The 14,254-nt window shown below is 33.1% G+C and overlaps 2 protein-coding genes across 2 annotated transcripts; both read left to right on the forward strand.

Moving 5' to 3' along the window:
• The first annotated feature begins 338 nt into the window (after positions 1-338).
• Positions 339-3,480, forward strand: LOC657476 (uncharacterized). Its single transcript, XM_963934.4, has 2 exons — positions 339-470; positions 537-3,480. Exon 2 carries the CDS (start codon positions 886-888, stop codon positions 3,175-3,177), a length of 2,292 nt encoding a protein of 763 aa, XP_969027.1. The 5' UTR covers positions 339-470; positions 537-885; the 3' UTR covers positions 3,178-3,480.
• Positions 3,481-9,462: 5,982 nt separating this feature from the next.
• LOC657557 (esterase E4) lies at positions 9,463-11,676 on the forward strand. Its single transcript, XM_064359829.1, has 9 exons — positions 9,463-9,604; positions 9,651-9,917; positions 9,968-10,121; positions 10,170-10,358; positions 10,407-10,609; positions 10,656-10,836; positions 10,884-11,056; positions 11,104-11,375; positions 11,425-11,676. The coding sequence occupies exons 1-9, from the start codon at positions 9,542-9,544 to the stop codon at positions 11,615-11,617; spliced, it is 1,695 nt and encodes a 564-aa protein (XP_064215899.1). The 5' UTR covers positions 9,463-9,541; the 3' UTR covers positions 11,618-11,676.
• The last annotated feature ends 2,578 nt before the right edge of the window (positions 11,677-14,254 follow it).

Below are 14,254 nucleotides of genomic sequence, written 5' to 3' on the forward strand. Positions count from 1 at the left end.
TCAACTGTTCGTTGTTAAAAAATACCAATTTTTGAAAGATCACCAAAGCCGCCTATGATTATTTAAAAAAAAAATTGCAACAGGAAAACTCAAGATACCCTGTAGAAGTATGAAATGGCCCTTTGTGTATCCACGTGCAGAATGAAAATTGCATAAAAAAGAAACCAAAAATTAGAATTTGAATTCAGTATTAAAAGTGCGTTTGTGTCCATATTGGGCTCCACCAGGTCTAGCAACCTGTAGAACAAGTCCAGACTCCAGAAAGTACAAAAGATTTAGGTTTTGTAAATAAAAAATTTTATCTAAATAATCTAAAAATCTTAATAAATCTTATCGATCATATGGTGCGATAATAATCTAAATTCCCAGAAAACCACGAAGAGTGTGAAACCCAGTGTCGCAGTAAGCTGATAAAATTTAGTCACCTTGCAATGTTAGAGAACTTCTCAGCCTATAAAGAAGTGTTAAATGTAAGTTTTATTTCTATTTATTAAAGATTTTTTACGATAATAACAATAAACTGTTTAATTTTTCAGAAATTAATGTGGATAAAGAAACAACTGGTTGTTTCTTTGAGTTTTCGGAGAATTTGTTTATTCTAAAAGCACTAAAAGTAACCTTCGCTGATAATAAAAACAGCTGCACAATTGACATGCCACATTAAAGTGCAATCAAGGGAAGAAAAAGCACAATTCGTTTGATAAAACCATTAAAGCCCGCTTTCCTGTACCATTTCTTCCAACACATGTGCGGGTTAAGTCGAGACAAATGGAATCACAAGACCAAGGTCGCTGGGAGAAACAGTCTCTAACAGTTCTAATCTCTTCCTGTATGTTTTATTGATTACTCAAAGCATTCAGTCGTAAATAAAATTGTGCTTGCAAAATGTCCCCGGACTCTAAAAAAGTGTGTTTTAAAAATTTCGAAAGACAACACAAGATTCCTTTCGTAATTTACGCACATATTGAATCCGCAAGAATTCCAACGCCTGGGCAGAAGTCAGTATTTGTGCAAAAACCTTGCGGGTTTGCTTATTCAATTAAATGTTGTTACGACCGTTCCCTGTCAAAATGTGAGAGTTACTACGGAGAAGACTGCGTGAGTCTTTTGTGGAAGCTTTTGAAAAGGGAAGCGAAGGAAATAAGTGAGAAACTGAAAACAAAAGTGGAACCTTTGGGCCTGAACGAGGAACAAATCAATCAAATTTCCAAACTAACCAAATGCTACCTCTGCAGTGAGGCTTTACATGAAGACAAAGACATCGATTTTCATCCCCTAACTGGGGACTATTTGGGATTAGGGCACAAGGAGTGTCGAGGGTTTCGCAAAATCCCGAAGTCCATTCCAGTTGTGGTCTCAAAAAATGGACTGACTTTTTTACTAGGAGCGCTGAGTAAGGGCGAACTTGACGAAATACTTTTCATTTGTGGGAACAAAGAAGGCAGATTTGGATTCATGACTCCAATTCCTGGCTTCCAATATTTGAAATTTGTGGAGTCTTGCAAATTTCTCGACGAAGAGTTTGAAAATCAAGACAGGATTTTGAGCGATTCCAAAAAGAAGGGCGTCAGACGGTGGTTTAAAGCCCTTTCCGAGTTTGATTTGATGAAAAGGAAGACTTGGGTCCCGTTTTTGTATCTGGACTCTTTCGACAAACTCACCAGAAGTGATTTTCCTCCACCTTCTGGCTTCTACGATGAGCTTGAAGACGAAGAAATTTCGCCAGAGGAGTATGACCGTGCTGTGCGTATTTGGACGGTTTTTGGGTGTGAAACTGTCGGTGACTATTTAAAACTTTGCTTGGAATCCAGCGTGTTATTACTGGGAGACGTCTTCGAAAGTTTTCGAATGCTGTGTTTGGATAAGTACAAGTTAGATCCGTTTCATTACTTCACAATTGCCTCGTTTGCGTGGGACGTTATGTTGAAACACATCAAAGTCAAATTAGAGTTGTTGGAAGATCAGGAAATGATTGCTTTTATCAAGGATAATATCCGCGGCGGAATTGTACAATGTTCAAAGCGATATGCACTTGCAAATAACCGGTTTTGCCAACTTGACCAAACCAAACCGCACACATTTATTGTGTATTTGGACGCGAATAATTTGGGAGGGTGGGCGATGTCGCAGTGTTTGCCTTTTTCCGAATTTCGTTGGATGAGTCGAAACGAAATTGAAGAAATTGCGCCCAAAGTCGGAATCCTTGAAGAAGAGGGAGCTTACGGTTACATTTTTGAAGTCGACTTGGATTATCCGAAAAAGTTACACGAGAAACACAACGATTTGCCTTTTTGTTACGAACACTTGACTGTCCCCGAGCTGGGCCAAACCGTGCGCATTTTGAATTTCTACAATAAACGGAATTACGTGATGGATTTCCGGAATTTAAAGCAATGTCTTTCGAACGGCCTTATCCTGAAAAAAATCCACCGTGTCTTGCAATTCAAACAGTCAAAGTGGTTGCAACCTTACATCGCCTACAACACAAACCTGCGGGCAAGTGCTGTGTCTGACATTGAGAAGAAACTCTACAAACTGCTCAACAATTCTGTTTTCGGGAAAACCATTCAGAGATTAAGCACCGACAAGCCAATCTACGCCGGTTTCTGCATCCTAGAGTTATCGAAAAAATTCATGTACGACTTTCACTACAAAATCATGCTTTCCCGATACCCCCAAAGAATTAACCTTCTCTATATGGACACAGACTCCTTTATTTACGAAATCCAAACATGCAATTTTTTCCGCGACTTGCAGTTTGATGAGAAGTTGTTGGAGCTTTTCGACACTTCCAATTTGGATAAACGGTGGGGAATCCCCCCAAGGAACAAAAAAGTTCCGGGAAAAATGAAAGACGAATGTGATGGGAAAGTCGTACGTGAGTTTTGCGGAGTCGGAGCTAAGGTTTACTGTTTGGATGTTGATGGGGAAGAGGTGAAGAAGGCCATGGGGGTGAGAAAATATGTGAAGAGGAAGTATATTTCAGTGGAGGACTATCGGAATTGTGTGTTGGGAGATGTTACAGTTAGGAGGGGTTTCCTCGAAACGGGGTGCAAAAATTACGAACTGAAGGCGTATTGGGTGAAACGAGATGTCTTAATGCCGGGAGATAAAAAACGCCGTATTAGGGAAAATAAAGTTGATACCGATGCGTGGGGACCGTTGGTTGATGATTAAATGACTTAAATAATTTATTACGATATTTTTGGCCCAAAATAAATATTTTTGGATACTTATTTTGGAACAGAGGTAGTATTATTTATTGTTCTTTGCTTCAACAACTTTAGTTTTTTAGAAATGTAATTTTTCTTTACAAGGTGCAAACAGTCTTAAATGTATAACATATCAGTATTTTGCTTTGTATGCGTTTAACTGGTCTCACCAGTTCTATTATTTTCTTTTAAAACATTTTGGAGTTTATTTTTGTTATTGATTTACTATTTATCACAAGTGACTATAATAAAATGTTTAGTTTTTAAATATTGTTGTTTTTATTCGTTTTAACTACCTTTTGTAAACCACATTTACATAAACAAAGAATTAAGTATGTAGTACGCAATTTAAAAAAAAACAAAATTGCTGTACTTATTGACAGATTTTGATGAATGACCAAGGAACTAAAAGCACTTCAGATTAGGTTATTTTGCTTTTTAATAATAATTTTAAAACTTTTTATTGTCAAGTGAAATAAGTATTTAAATGACCAGATTTTCACTTAAAACTCTGATTAATTAAACTAAGTATGAATTAACTATAAGTGTGATAAAAATAAATACAAATATAAAAAAGAAAACACGAAAAATGCATGGAAAAAAGGGGGAAAGTTACATTTTTCTAAATAGCGAATATCTTTTGTTAATCAGTAAACTCTTTATTTCAAAGTAACATATTGTAAAATGTAAAACAGAGACATTAGTTGATAAAGTAAAAATTTCATGCAAATACTTATTCAAATGTAACTACAATAAAGTAGCACATACAAATTAAAATTAAAAATTAAATTTTTGAGAGGAGCAAATATCTTCCAATAATGTTTTATTGGACAACAAATAATTAAAACTCTTGATAACATTGTAAATTAAAATATGTAAAAATAAGTGTTTCTGTTTTAAACCTACTCTGTTCTTTTGTCTACTATGAGTTTATTAATAAAAATACTCGTTCCTTATTGACATGAAAAATATTAGCAAATTTTGAGCAATTCAAAATAGATATCTTTGTTTACCAACGACTGAAAATAGTTCTGCCATTTTCTATGAAAATCTAGTGTCCTATAATCTTTCTTATGCATTTTTTTGGTTTAAATGTACTTTGATATTCCAATACTTACCATTTATCAAACATCATTTATGTTCAATTTTGTAAAAAATTTCAAACTTCGATGTACTGTTATTTTTGCATTACTATTAACTTCCGTTGCATTATCACAATTTCGAAATATTTTTTTCACTTTGCTTTTGGTAAAAAAACAATTTTTTTGTTAAGTCTGAATTGCTTCTAAACATTCCATAGTTTTCAAAATACAATTGTCTTCTCATTCAATATTTTTAATTTTGTCTTGAAACTTGTACATTACAACCATAATGGATAAACAAAAAATAGCATTACGAAAAAACCTTTAATTTATTAAAAATTGATTCCGATGTCCGATAAATTGTAAAATTTAGAAAAAAGAGAACATTTTATTAATTCAAAAAAAAAAAGTTAACGGACACTGACAAAGACAAAAAAAAAGAAATGTGTGGAAAAACTAGGACGTTTGGTCACTATAACCACAAGAGAAGATTATAAAATGACTTGTCATGGTTTCAGTCACCAAAAATAAACTGAAAAATAAGAGTTTTTTATTTTTTTATTACTCTGTCGATAATATTAACTTTTGTAAACTTAAAACTTTATCTTTACTTTTCTATGCGTAATATAAAACTTTGGTATAACGTAATGAAACGACGATTTGGTCAAATAATTTTATTTCTGAATTAAAACCTGCTACATACAGTTTAATTTAAGCAATCGTTGTTTAAAATAATTTGCTAATTTTTTTCTACATATTTCACCAACAAATGTTAAAATTGCAATAATAGAACCTAGTAACCACAAGAAAAACGCGGTTTGTATGTCGTATAAAGTATAAGGTCTCCACAGTGATTTATTTCCGTCACTTGCGTACGTTTTCTCCAAAATCACACTAAACTGGACATCGTTGTACCATTTTATCGTTAGTCCGCCTTCAACCAATCTCAGAATCACCTTATTAAAAATATGCAACAAAGCTGAACCTTTCGGTACAATGTAGGAAATAAAATAGGTGGTGAAACATTCCTTCAGTATGTGAAGCAGGGGCGTTCCATCTTCATCCAGATAGTTACATCGAATAAAAAAACTCAAGTCACGCTCTCTTTCAATTTTTGCCATATTTCTCTGGTAAGCAACTATATCCAAAATATTTGCAATTGGCCCAACTTGCTTTTTTCTCAAATTTCTATGTGTTATTGAAGCGTTGTCAAAAGTGTAGAATTTAGTGGCGATCGGAAAACCAGCTTTGTCTAAATCGTCTAGTGTGTTTATTTCCTTGTAAAAAGTTGGGGTTGTGATTGCCTTAATTAGAGAACTTTGTACCACACTCAGGATGATAATATTCAAAACTATGCAACCAAACAAGAAAAACAGTTGTTTATGCGTTGGTGTGATATTTGCTGGAATGCCGACAAAAATTGTAAAAATCTGCCAGAAAACTTGGTGGTGGCGACTAGGCCCTATGTAGTACCAAAATGTGCAGCAAACTAAATATACAGTACCCAGGGCCAACCAAATAGATGTGTCAAAACAGTGAACAAATATTAGCCACTGTGGTACTCGCATAGATTTTGGTACAATAGCACAAATTCGGTCAGTTTCATAAGGGATTGTAAACTCGACTTTATCAGTACCGTAATCTACTAAGAACCTTCCATTGGTACTAATGTGGGCTTCATTATTAGCTATTGTGGCCAAACTACCGGTTATGGTACCGTTGGGTAAAACCTCCCCATAAATTATAGGATTAAAGTCATCAATGATGTCTACGTCAAAATTGAGGTAATCTGCCATGGTCTTCAGCAGAAAGCCGTCCAAGCCTCCAATGGTGCGATGTGATTTGTATATTGGATTTTGCCTAAGCAGTTTCGGCATTTCTAAGATGGCAGTAGGAAATTTAACAAACATTGTCACTTTTAATGGAAAGCGATCAGTATTTGTGGTTGTCAACAATGATTTTGAACAAGAAATCTGATTGTGTAAAATGCCAGATTCATTCGATGGTTGATTGGAAGTGAGGAGAAAAATCTTGTATACGTTTCGAGCCACGACTTTGCGATGAATGTTTAAAAAATTGTTTAAAATTGGCGTGTTCCATGAAATTATCATATGAACTCCGATAAGTGAACCAAAGTTTAGCTTAGTTAAACTCCTGTTTGCGATAAAAAATGTAGTTTCAGTGTTGAGTTTGTGAATGTTGTTGATGACGATTTCTGTAACATCGGCTAATTCGTATTTGGGATATTCCTCAGTTTGGAGAACTAGCAGTCTTATTGATCCACTACTAATCGTTTCGCTTATATCTTGTAAGCACTTTGTAATGTTGGTGATGTTCATCATTTGCAGAAAGAATATTTTGCAAAAACTCTGGTTCATTTTTTTTTCTTGTACTTATTGTGTTTTGATAAATGGTAAATTTTACTAAAATTACTGTTGTTATACTTGACCAAAATAATAATTTATTGATCACTTATTATAATGAAATATATTTTTTACAGCGCAGTGAATAGGTGTACTGGTGTATTATCATTTATCATACATCTAAAAGTCGGTTCTTAATTAAGGAAAAAAACGGTCAACAATATTTTTACCCTTTTTGATAGCTTTCGATAATTGAAGAGCATGTTGCAAAGAGAAAAAATATTTGGTTAATATGTTTAGTATTTTTTAATCATAATCAGTATTATATTCCTAAAGTTTTGTAGGAAGATAAACTGATTGTAATACTGGGGGTTAAAAGAAATATTAGAGATCATTTGTTGCAATATAAATATTAGTTAACAATAACATAACATTTTTTTATTGCTGTTTGCGGATTTTGGTATGTTTAGATTTTTTGGTAGTCTATGAGAATATGGATGTTATGATTAACAGTATGAAGTATCTTCACAATGTTGCTGGTAGACAAATTATGACTGTATTTGAATTCTTCACACTTGCGTTATATATGTTACACAATTTCAGTTCGGATCTCTCGTTATTATAACAATGTGTGATTGCGTTCAGCAAGAATGTGAAAATATTACGGCACAGCTGCGGAAATGCCGGTGGTTGAAACATTCCATTTTGAAAAGTGAAAATGTAATTGAATTGATTTGTTTATTTAAAGAGAGTTGTCGGGAGTTCGCAGCTGTTAGAACAATAATATCTCAGATGTGTCTCAACTTTTTTCATCGTTATTTAGACAATAAACAAGTAACGAATTTGAGCATGATTTAAATTTTCTGTATAAAAATTAAAAAGTCAATACCATTGGAAATATTTATTATTATAAATATAAGTGTCTAAATACTTGTTATTTTATTGCATGAAAAGTAAAAAAGTATTTTTGCCAGCAAATTTAATTTTTTTGGTAATTAGATCGAGGTAGGTATGTTATAACAACGTCCAGTATATACTTTCCACACTAAAACTGTTGCATTTAGTATTTATGCCATTTCCATTTGTAAATATTTATCTTAGTGTAAATAAAAACAAAAACACTACTAATATACTAATGGATTTATTGATTTCGTTTCCTAATAATTTAGGTCAAAATTTTATAAGTGGATTAAGCTGTAGGTAAACCACAAAAAACGCCTTATTACAAGAACTTTGCACACATACAGCCAATTTTTTAATATCTAGGATCAGCAAACAAATTAAGTTGCAAAACTAAAAAAAAACTGTTTTGTAGTGCCATTTGTACAAAGTTTTATTAATTTTTTATAAAGTAGATTTTCTTTCGTTTTTGATAGTATTCTTAGTTGTAAAATGTCTGCAGTTATTATTACTCCCCACATTAGAATCCCTTTCAAGTATTTTGCCCGAAAATTCAATTATTCATATATTCATAAAATACAAGAAAGTAATTTCCGACGAGAACACAGTCAAACTTTTACATTACTGTCAATTATTAGGGACTATCTACACCACTTCTTAAAGTATAATGGTTTATTTCTTTGACGAACACGTCAGTCCGGAAAAACAGTTTTTCCAAAATACTCTCACAAGAAGTTAAATGGATTTCACTGCGTTAGACGTTTTGCTATCAATAGCAAATGTTTCCGCTGCAATTCCAACTTTAAGGAAAATTAGATCAACTTGCTTCCGGACCACTTACAAAATGTGTGTCTTTATTACGTTTACATTTTGTCTCGCATTCACTTTCTACAACAGATTTTTCTTTTACGTTAAATTATCTGGACTAAAATTAATTATCAGAATTTTTGTGGACATTGCCTTAACCCTTTTGGACTACTATATTTTGATCGGTGTATACGTTTTTAAAGAAAAATGGATCACCCTTATCAAGAATTTGAAACGTTTGGAAAGTGTTCCGCCGAAGAAAAAACATCCCCATTTGATTACAATTGCATGCACACATTTCGCTAATATTTCTGCAATAATGTACAATACGGTGCTCTGGGCTCGTATTTTAAAAAGCACATATTATAAAGCGTTTTCCTTCGAACTAATGCAACTACACTTGAAGTTTCTTTACAATTTCATAATATACGTTATTCTGGAGATGATGATTTCAAGGTACACGTTTGTCAAACATTTACTGACAAATCAGCAAAAAAATATCCAAGTTTTAAAAAAGTGCACCTACAGTGTGTATCTTTTAAAAGAGACTGTAGACATCTTCAATGATTTATTTGGGTGGCCAATACTTTTCACAGTCATGTATGCTTCCTTACGGATTCTTTATTGCTTCGAGTCAATAATTCGAGACTCAGCTGCCGCAAGAATACATCTGATATTGGGAGACGTTGCTATAATTCTGCTTTATTTGGTAATGAGTTTCGTAAAGTGAAATCTTTCTACATTTTTTTGGTAGCTTGCTGTTACTGCCATAATATTAAAGTGCGACCATGTGACACGAGAAGCTAAAGCTATTCTAAAGCTTTGTCAAAACCTGAAAAATACTCGTCGCAACGAAATGCTGGACAAATTTTTTGTGATCACAAGTGACGTTCTGCCCACATTTTCAGCAGCTGGGTTTTTTACTATTAGAAAATCTACGATTTTTAGTATTTTAAGCACAATCAGCACTTTTGGTATCGTTGTATTGCAGTTTAAATCGTTGATAATTGAAATGGACGAGTTTAAACAGAGGTCATAACTCATAATATAGACGAAGTTTGTTTGTCTACTCAAAAAACACTTGATTGTCAAAGATGAAGTGGCTTCTCCTCCAAAGGTTAAGCATCCTTATCACAGCTATAAAACGTTTGATTCGTTTTCTATCACTAGTTATTACATGCTAATAAATATGTTTGGAAGAATTTTGTTTTTACTCGTGCTTGCAAAATTTGGGCTTTCTGTAAGTTTGCATTTTTGAGAGCAAGTTTTATCAGTTTATCAAATAGATCGATGATCTTATCATCACGTTGCCCAATGGAAAAATTAGAGGTCGGCAAGATATAACACTACAAAACAAAACTTATTATGCTTTCGAAAAAATTCCATATGCCACTCCACCCTTAGGGCCTTTGAGGCTGAAGGCACCTCAACCTGCCCAAAACTGGGAGGGTATACTTGACACCACCCATATAGACGTGAGTTGTGTGCAGCTAGAAATTGATGATCAGCCTCAGTCCGAAGACTGCCTCTACATTAATGTTTTTACACCACAAGTTGGTTAACTTTATTGTTAGTAACTGGACATAGAAACATGTGATTCTAGCTTCCGAGTAATAAAACAACCGAACTGCTACCGGTTATGTTTTTTATACATGGTGGCGGCTATATCCACGGTTCAAGCATGGATTATGGGCCTGATTTGTTTGTCAACAACGATGTCCTTTTGGTTACTATTAATTACAGATTAGGTCCTTTTGGTAACAAAATACAAATCAAAAATTGCTTGAGTTTACGAAAAGTTTCAGGCTTTTTGTCAACTGGTGACGATGTGATTCCTGGAAATCAGGGACTAAAAGACCAAAAACTGGCGATTCAGTGGACTCATGATAACATTGGGCTGTTTGGAGGGGATGCTGAAAAAATCACGATTTTTGGACATAGCGCTGGGTCGGCGTCTGTCGCTTACCAGCTGCTGAATCAACATTCAGAAGGCACTTTTTCATAATTTTTAAGTCATTATTGCCATTAAATTATTGTAGGACTTTTCCAAGGAGCGATTTTAGAAAGTGGCTCATTTTTATGCCCATGGTCTTTCCAGAGAAATCCCAGAAACGAAGCTTTTGGTTTCGCTACTATCATGAACTCGACTTTTGAAACAAATAAAGATTCCCAAGCATTACTCGAATATTTGCAAAGTGTTGAAACTGTGGAAATACTAGATGCTGCTAATAAATATTTGGTTCAGGTACTGAACTTTATATCAAAAAATTTATAACTTGTTAGTGAATTAGGAAGAGACTCCTTGGGACTATGACGTCTCGCAAGGATTAACCTGGGCACCTGTAACTGAAATAAAAAATCCGGATGCTTTCATTACCAAAAAAATGTATGGTTTGCTTCAAGCCGGAAATATTTTAAAAGTGCCCATCCTTGTAGGTTTTGCTTCCGAAGAAAGTTTGCTTTTCAATCCAGGTATTTATTTTTTGCAAAATAAGATAAAAGTAATACAGTTTGTACAGATCACAATGTTTTCCAAAACACGCTGAAAGCGTGGGACGACAATTTGGGATTAATAGTAAACAATAACATGCAAATTACTGACGAGAATAAGCGCTTAGAAATGGGAAAATCGATCAGAGATATTTACACCGGAGGTCAGTCTTTTGGTAGCCGATTAGGGGATGGCATTAGGGTGATTATAATAAAATTAACTCAAATTATATTGATGTCGATTTAAAGTATTCCAGTGACACCTCGTTTACTAAGTCCACTCGTAAATTTGCTGAATTTTATTCACAAATAGCCAAAACGTACTTTTATGAATTTTCTTATCATGGTCCTTTGGGAAAATCTGATGTTCATTATGATGGCGCTGAAAGTGTTGCCCATGGTGAAGAACTGAAGTATTTGTTCTGTTCCGGATCTGATTGTAATGACAGCACTTTCCCTGAAAGTGACCGAATTACAAGGCGACGACTTATTAAAATTTGGACTGACTTTGCTAAATACCAGTAAGTTGATTCTCATTCATTTAATATTTTCCAAGTTTGAATGTTTAAGAAATCCCACTCCGGAACCATCAGAAATCTTGCAAAATATTACTTGGCCTGTTCTTTCAACAGACAATGGAGACTTTTTGTACGTTAATATCAACGCAAGCTTGGAAATAAAAAATCATCCGAAGGACGAGACTTACCAAAAGTGGATCAAGCTCTACGACAGCTTGAACTTCACTGATTTTGATACCTACTGAACTAATACAAATACGTATTTAATGTGTTTGTGACAAATGTAAATAAAGAATACACAGAGCTTTCCTCTCCACTTAAACAAAGACATACGGGAAAAACAAGTTTTAATTTGTTATGATCACAAATTAATTCGTATTATTCAAACAAGTCATGTTTCTGCTTTTTTGTCAGCAAATATCAAACAGTTCTAGCTTCATAAGATGGATTTTTCAACTCTAGATCTCTTGCTCACAGTTGGGAACGTTCTTGCTGTAATTCCCACTTCAAGAAAAATCAAAATAACATGCTTTGGGGAAAAGTACAAGCTGTTATTTTTAGTTTTGTTTATAGTTGGTGTAGCAAGTACTTTATACAACAGACGTTCCTTTTACACAATACTCAGTGCCGTCCACTTGGTTATACGGATATTAGTCGATGTTACCTTACTTTCCATGAATTTTTTTACTTTGATCGGGATATATTTTAAGAAAGAGATGTGGTCGACGTTTATCAATAATTTGAAAATTTTGGAAGCTACAACACTTGAAAAGAGAAAACCTTATTTGATAACAATGGTGCTGTCTCATGTGATATATCTATCTGTCGTTTTTTATGCTAGTTGGATATCGTACAAATTCTTAAAAAAAGCTTACTTTAAGTGGTTTTTATTTGAAATAGTTCAGTTTTATGTAAAGTTTTATTACAACGTTTTAATTTATGTGATTCTTGAAATGCTGCTGTCGAGATACAGATTTGTAAAAAGGCTGCTAATGGAAGGACGAGGTATCCAAGTGTTGAGGAAATGTGCATATAATCTCTTCGTTTTGAAAGAAACTACTGACATCTTTAATGAAATTTTTGGATGGCCTGTACTTTTCCTCGTGTTATATACTTCATTAAAACTTCTTTACTATTTTGAGTCGGCTATAAACGACGTTGTTAGGGTGAAAACAGAGTTGATAATCGTTGACATTAGTCTTATATTTATTTATGTGGTATGACTAGGTTTTTTAACTTTGAAGTTATTCGTTGAATACTTTTGTTCTAGATAGGAACATTTGTAATTTTTGTTAAATGTGATGACGTGCTTAAAGAAGCTGAAGAAATTTTTTACTTATTACAGAAAATTAAAGCCAAAAATAAAAAATTGCAGGACGTTATTGTGACTAACGTTTACGTTTTACCGAAATTTTCAGCGGCTAAATTTTTCAGTTTGGAAAAAGCGACAATATTTAAAATGTTGAGTTCTCTTATTACTTTTGTGCTTGTCATATTTCAGCTAAAATTTTTGATGTGGGATGTTTTTGACGAAGCACACCACCGGAAATGAAATAAATAAATGTGTTAAAAACCACACATAATCATTTATTCCTACTACCTTCAGTTCATTTGTCATAAAAAGTATCTAGAATTAACAATACTCTTACCTGCTAGTTTTATATATTGACATAACCATTCTTAATAACTCTCACGAAATCAAAAATTAGAACTTGTTCGATTTTAATTTTGTATTTTTTAATTATGTATTATTCTTTTGCAATTTTTTTATTGTATTTTTTTAAGTTATATATTGTGAATCAACAATAAAGTAATTTCTTTCGTTACACATGTCCTAACAAAAGGTTTGGGAAAAAGAGATATTGTAATAAGACACGTTGTTGTGTAATTTATATACAATCTATAAAAAGTTACGAAGAAGTAAAAAGGCAGTTTCACATAAAAAAAATTATGAAACATTAGCAATTTCTAGTAAGAAACCTAAAATTTATCCAAAGGGAAAAATTTATTATTATAGTAGATTTAGCTCTGCAGCAGGTTAGATTTTACTGATACTGATTGATAACTACAGGATTAATACAAATAGCGTAGTTAATTTGTTTGTGACAAATGCAAATAAAGACAAAACAACAGTCAATAAAACAATTTAAAGTCTAACAGCATTATTAAACTTTTCTACTCCAACAAAAATAAAAATACTACTACAAGTCGTCAATAATAATGAGGTGAATGTGCACAAGCACAATCAATAACGTAAAGTAATTCTTAAAAGCATTTTTCTGAAAATCTATTTTCCTTTTTTTCATTTAAACAAAGATAAGCAAGAACAAAAAATTATAAAAACAGTTTGAGTTCCAAATTACGTTGTTATGATTTACAAACATGTTATATTGTTGTTTGTTGCAGTGTTTCAAGCTTTGTAAAATGGATTTTTGAACACTGGATATTTTGCTCACAGTTGGGAATGTCCTAGCTGTAATTCCTACTTCAAGAAAAATTAAAATAACATGTTTTGGCAAAAAGTATAAGCTGTTATTCTTAATTTTGTTTACAGCGGGTGTAGCAAGTACTTTATACGATAGACGTTTCTTTTACAAAAAACTCAATATTGTCAAGTTGATTATTCGGATGTTAGTCGATGTGGTCTTGCTCTTTATGAACTTTTACACTTTGATTGGGATATATTTTAAGAAAGAGATGTGGTCCATGCTCATCAATAATTTGAAAATTTCTGAAACTTCGACACTTGAAAAGAAAAAACCTTACTTGACTGCAGTTGTCCTGTCACACGTGATATATTTATCTGTGGTGCTTTATGCAAGCTGGTTGTGGTACAAAATCTTAAAAAAACTCTACGTCAAGTGGTTTTTATTCGAATTACT

This window comes from Tribolium castaneum, chromosome 1 (assembly GCF_031307605.1).
Source record: "Tribolium castaneum strain GA2 chromosome 1, icTriCast1.1, whole genome shotgun sequence".
Classification (NCBI taxonomy): domain Eukaryota; kingdom Metazoa; phylum Arthropoda; class Insecta; order Coleoptera; family Tenebrionidae; genus Tribolium; species Tribolium castaneum.

What these genes read in the sequence shown, in the direction of transcription:
- LOC657557 (XM_064359829.1), top strand. Translation starts at nt 9,542, where the DNA reads ATGCTAATAAATATGTTTGGAAGAATTTTGTTTTTACTCGTGCTTGCA. An exon ending in TTGCAAAATTTGGGCTTTCT is followed by an intron (nt 9,605 to 9,650) that starts GTAAGTTTGCAT and finishes TTTATCAAATAG; the next exon opens with ATCGATGATCTTATCATCAC. An exon ending in TTAATGTTTTTACACCACAA is followed by an intron (nt 9,918 to 9,967) that starts GTTGGTTAACTT and finishes ATGTGATTCTAG; the next exon opens with CTTCCGAGTAATAAAACAAC.
- LOC657476 (XM_963934.4), top strand. Translation starts at nt 886, where the DNA reads ATGTCCCCGGACTCTAAAAAAGTGTGTTTTAAAAATTTCGAAAGACAA.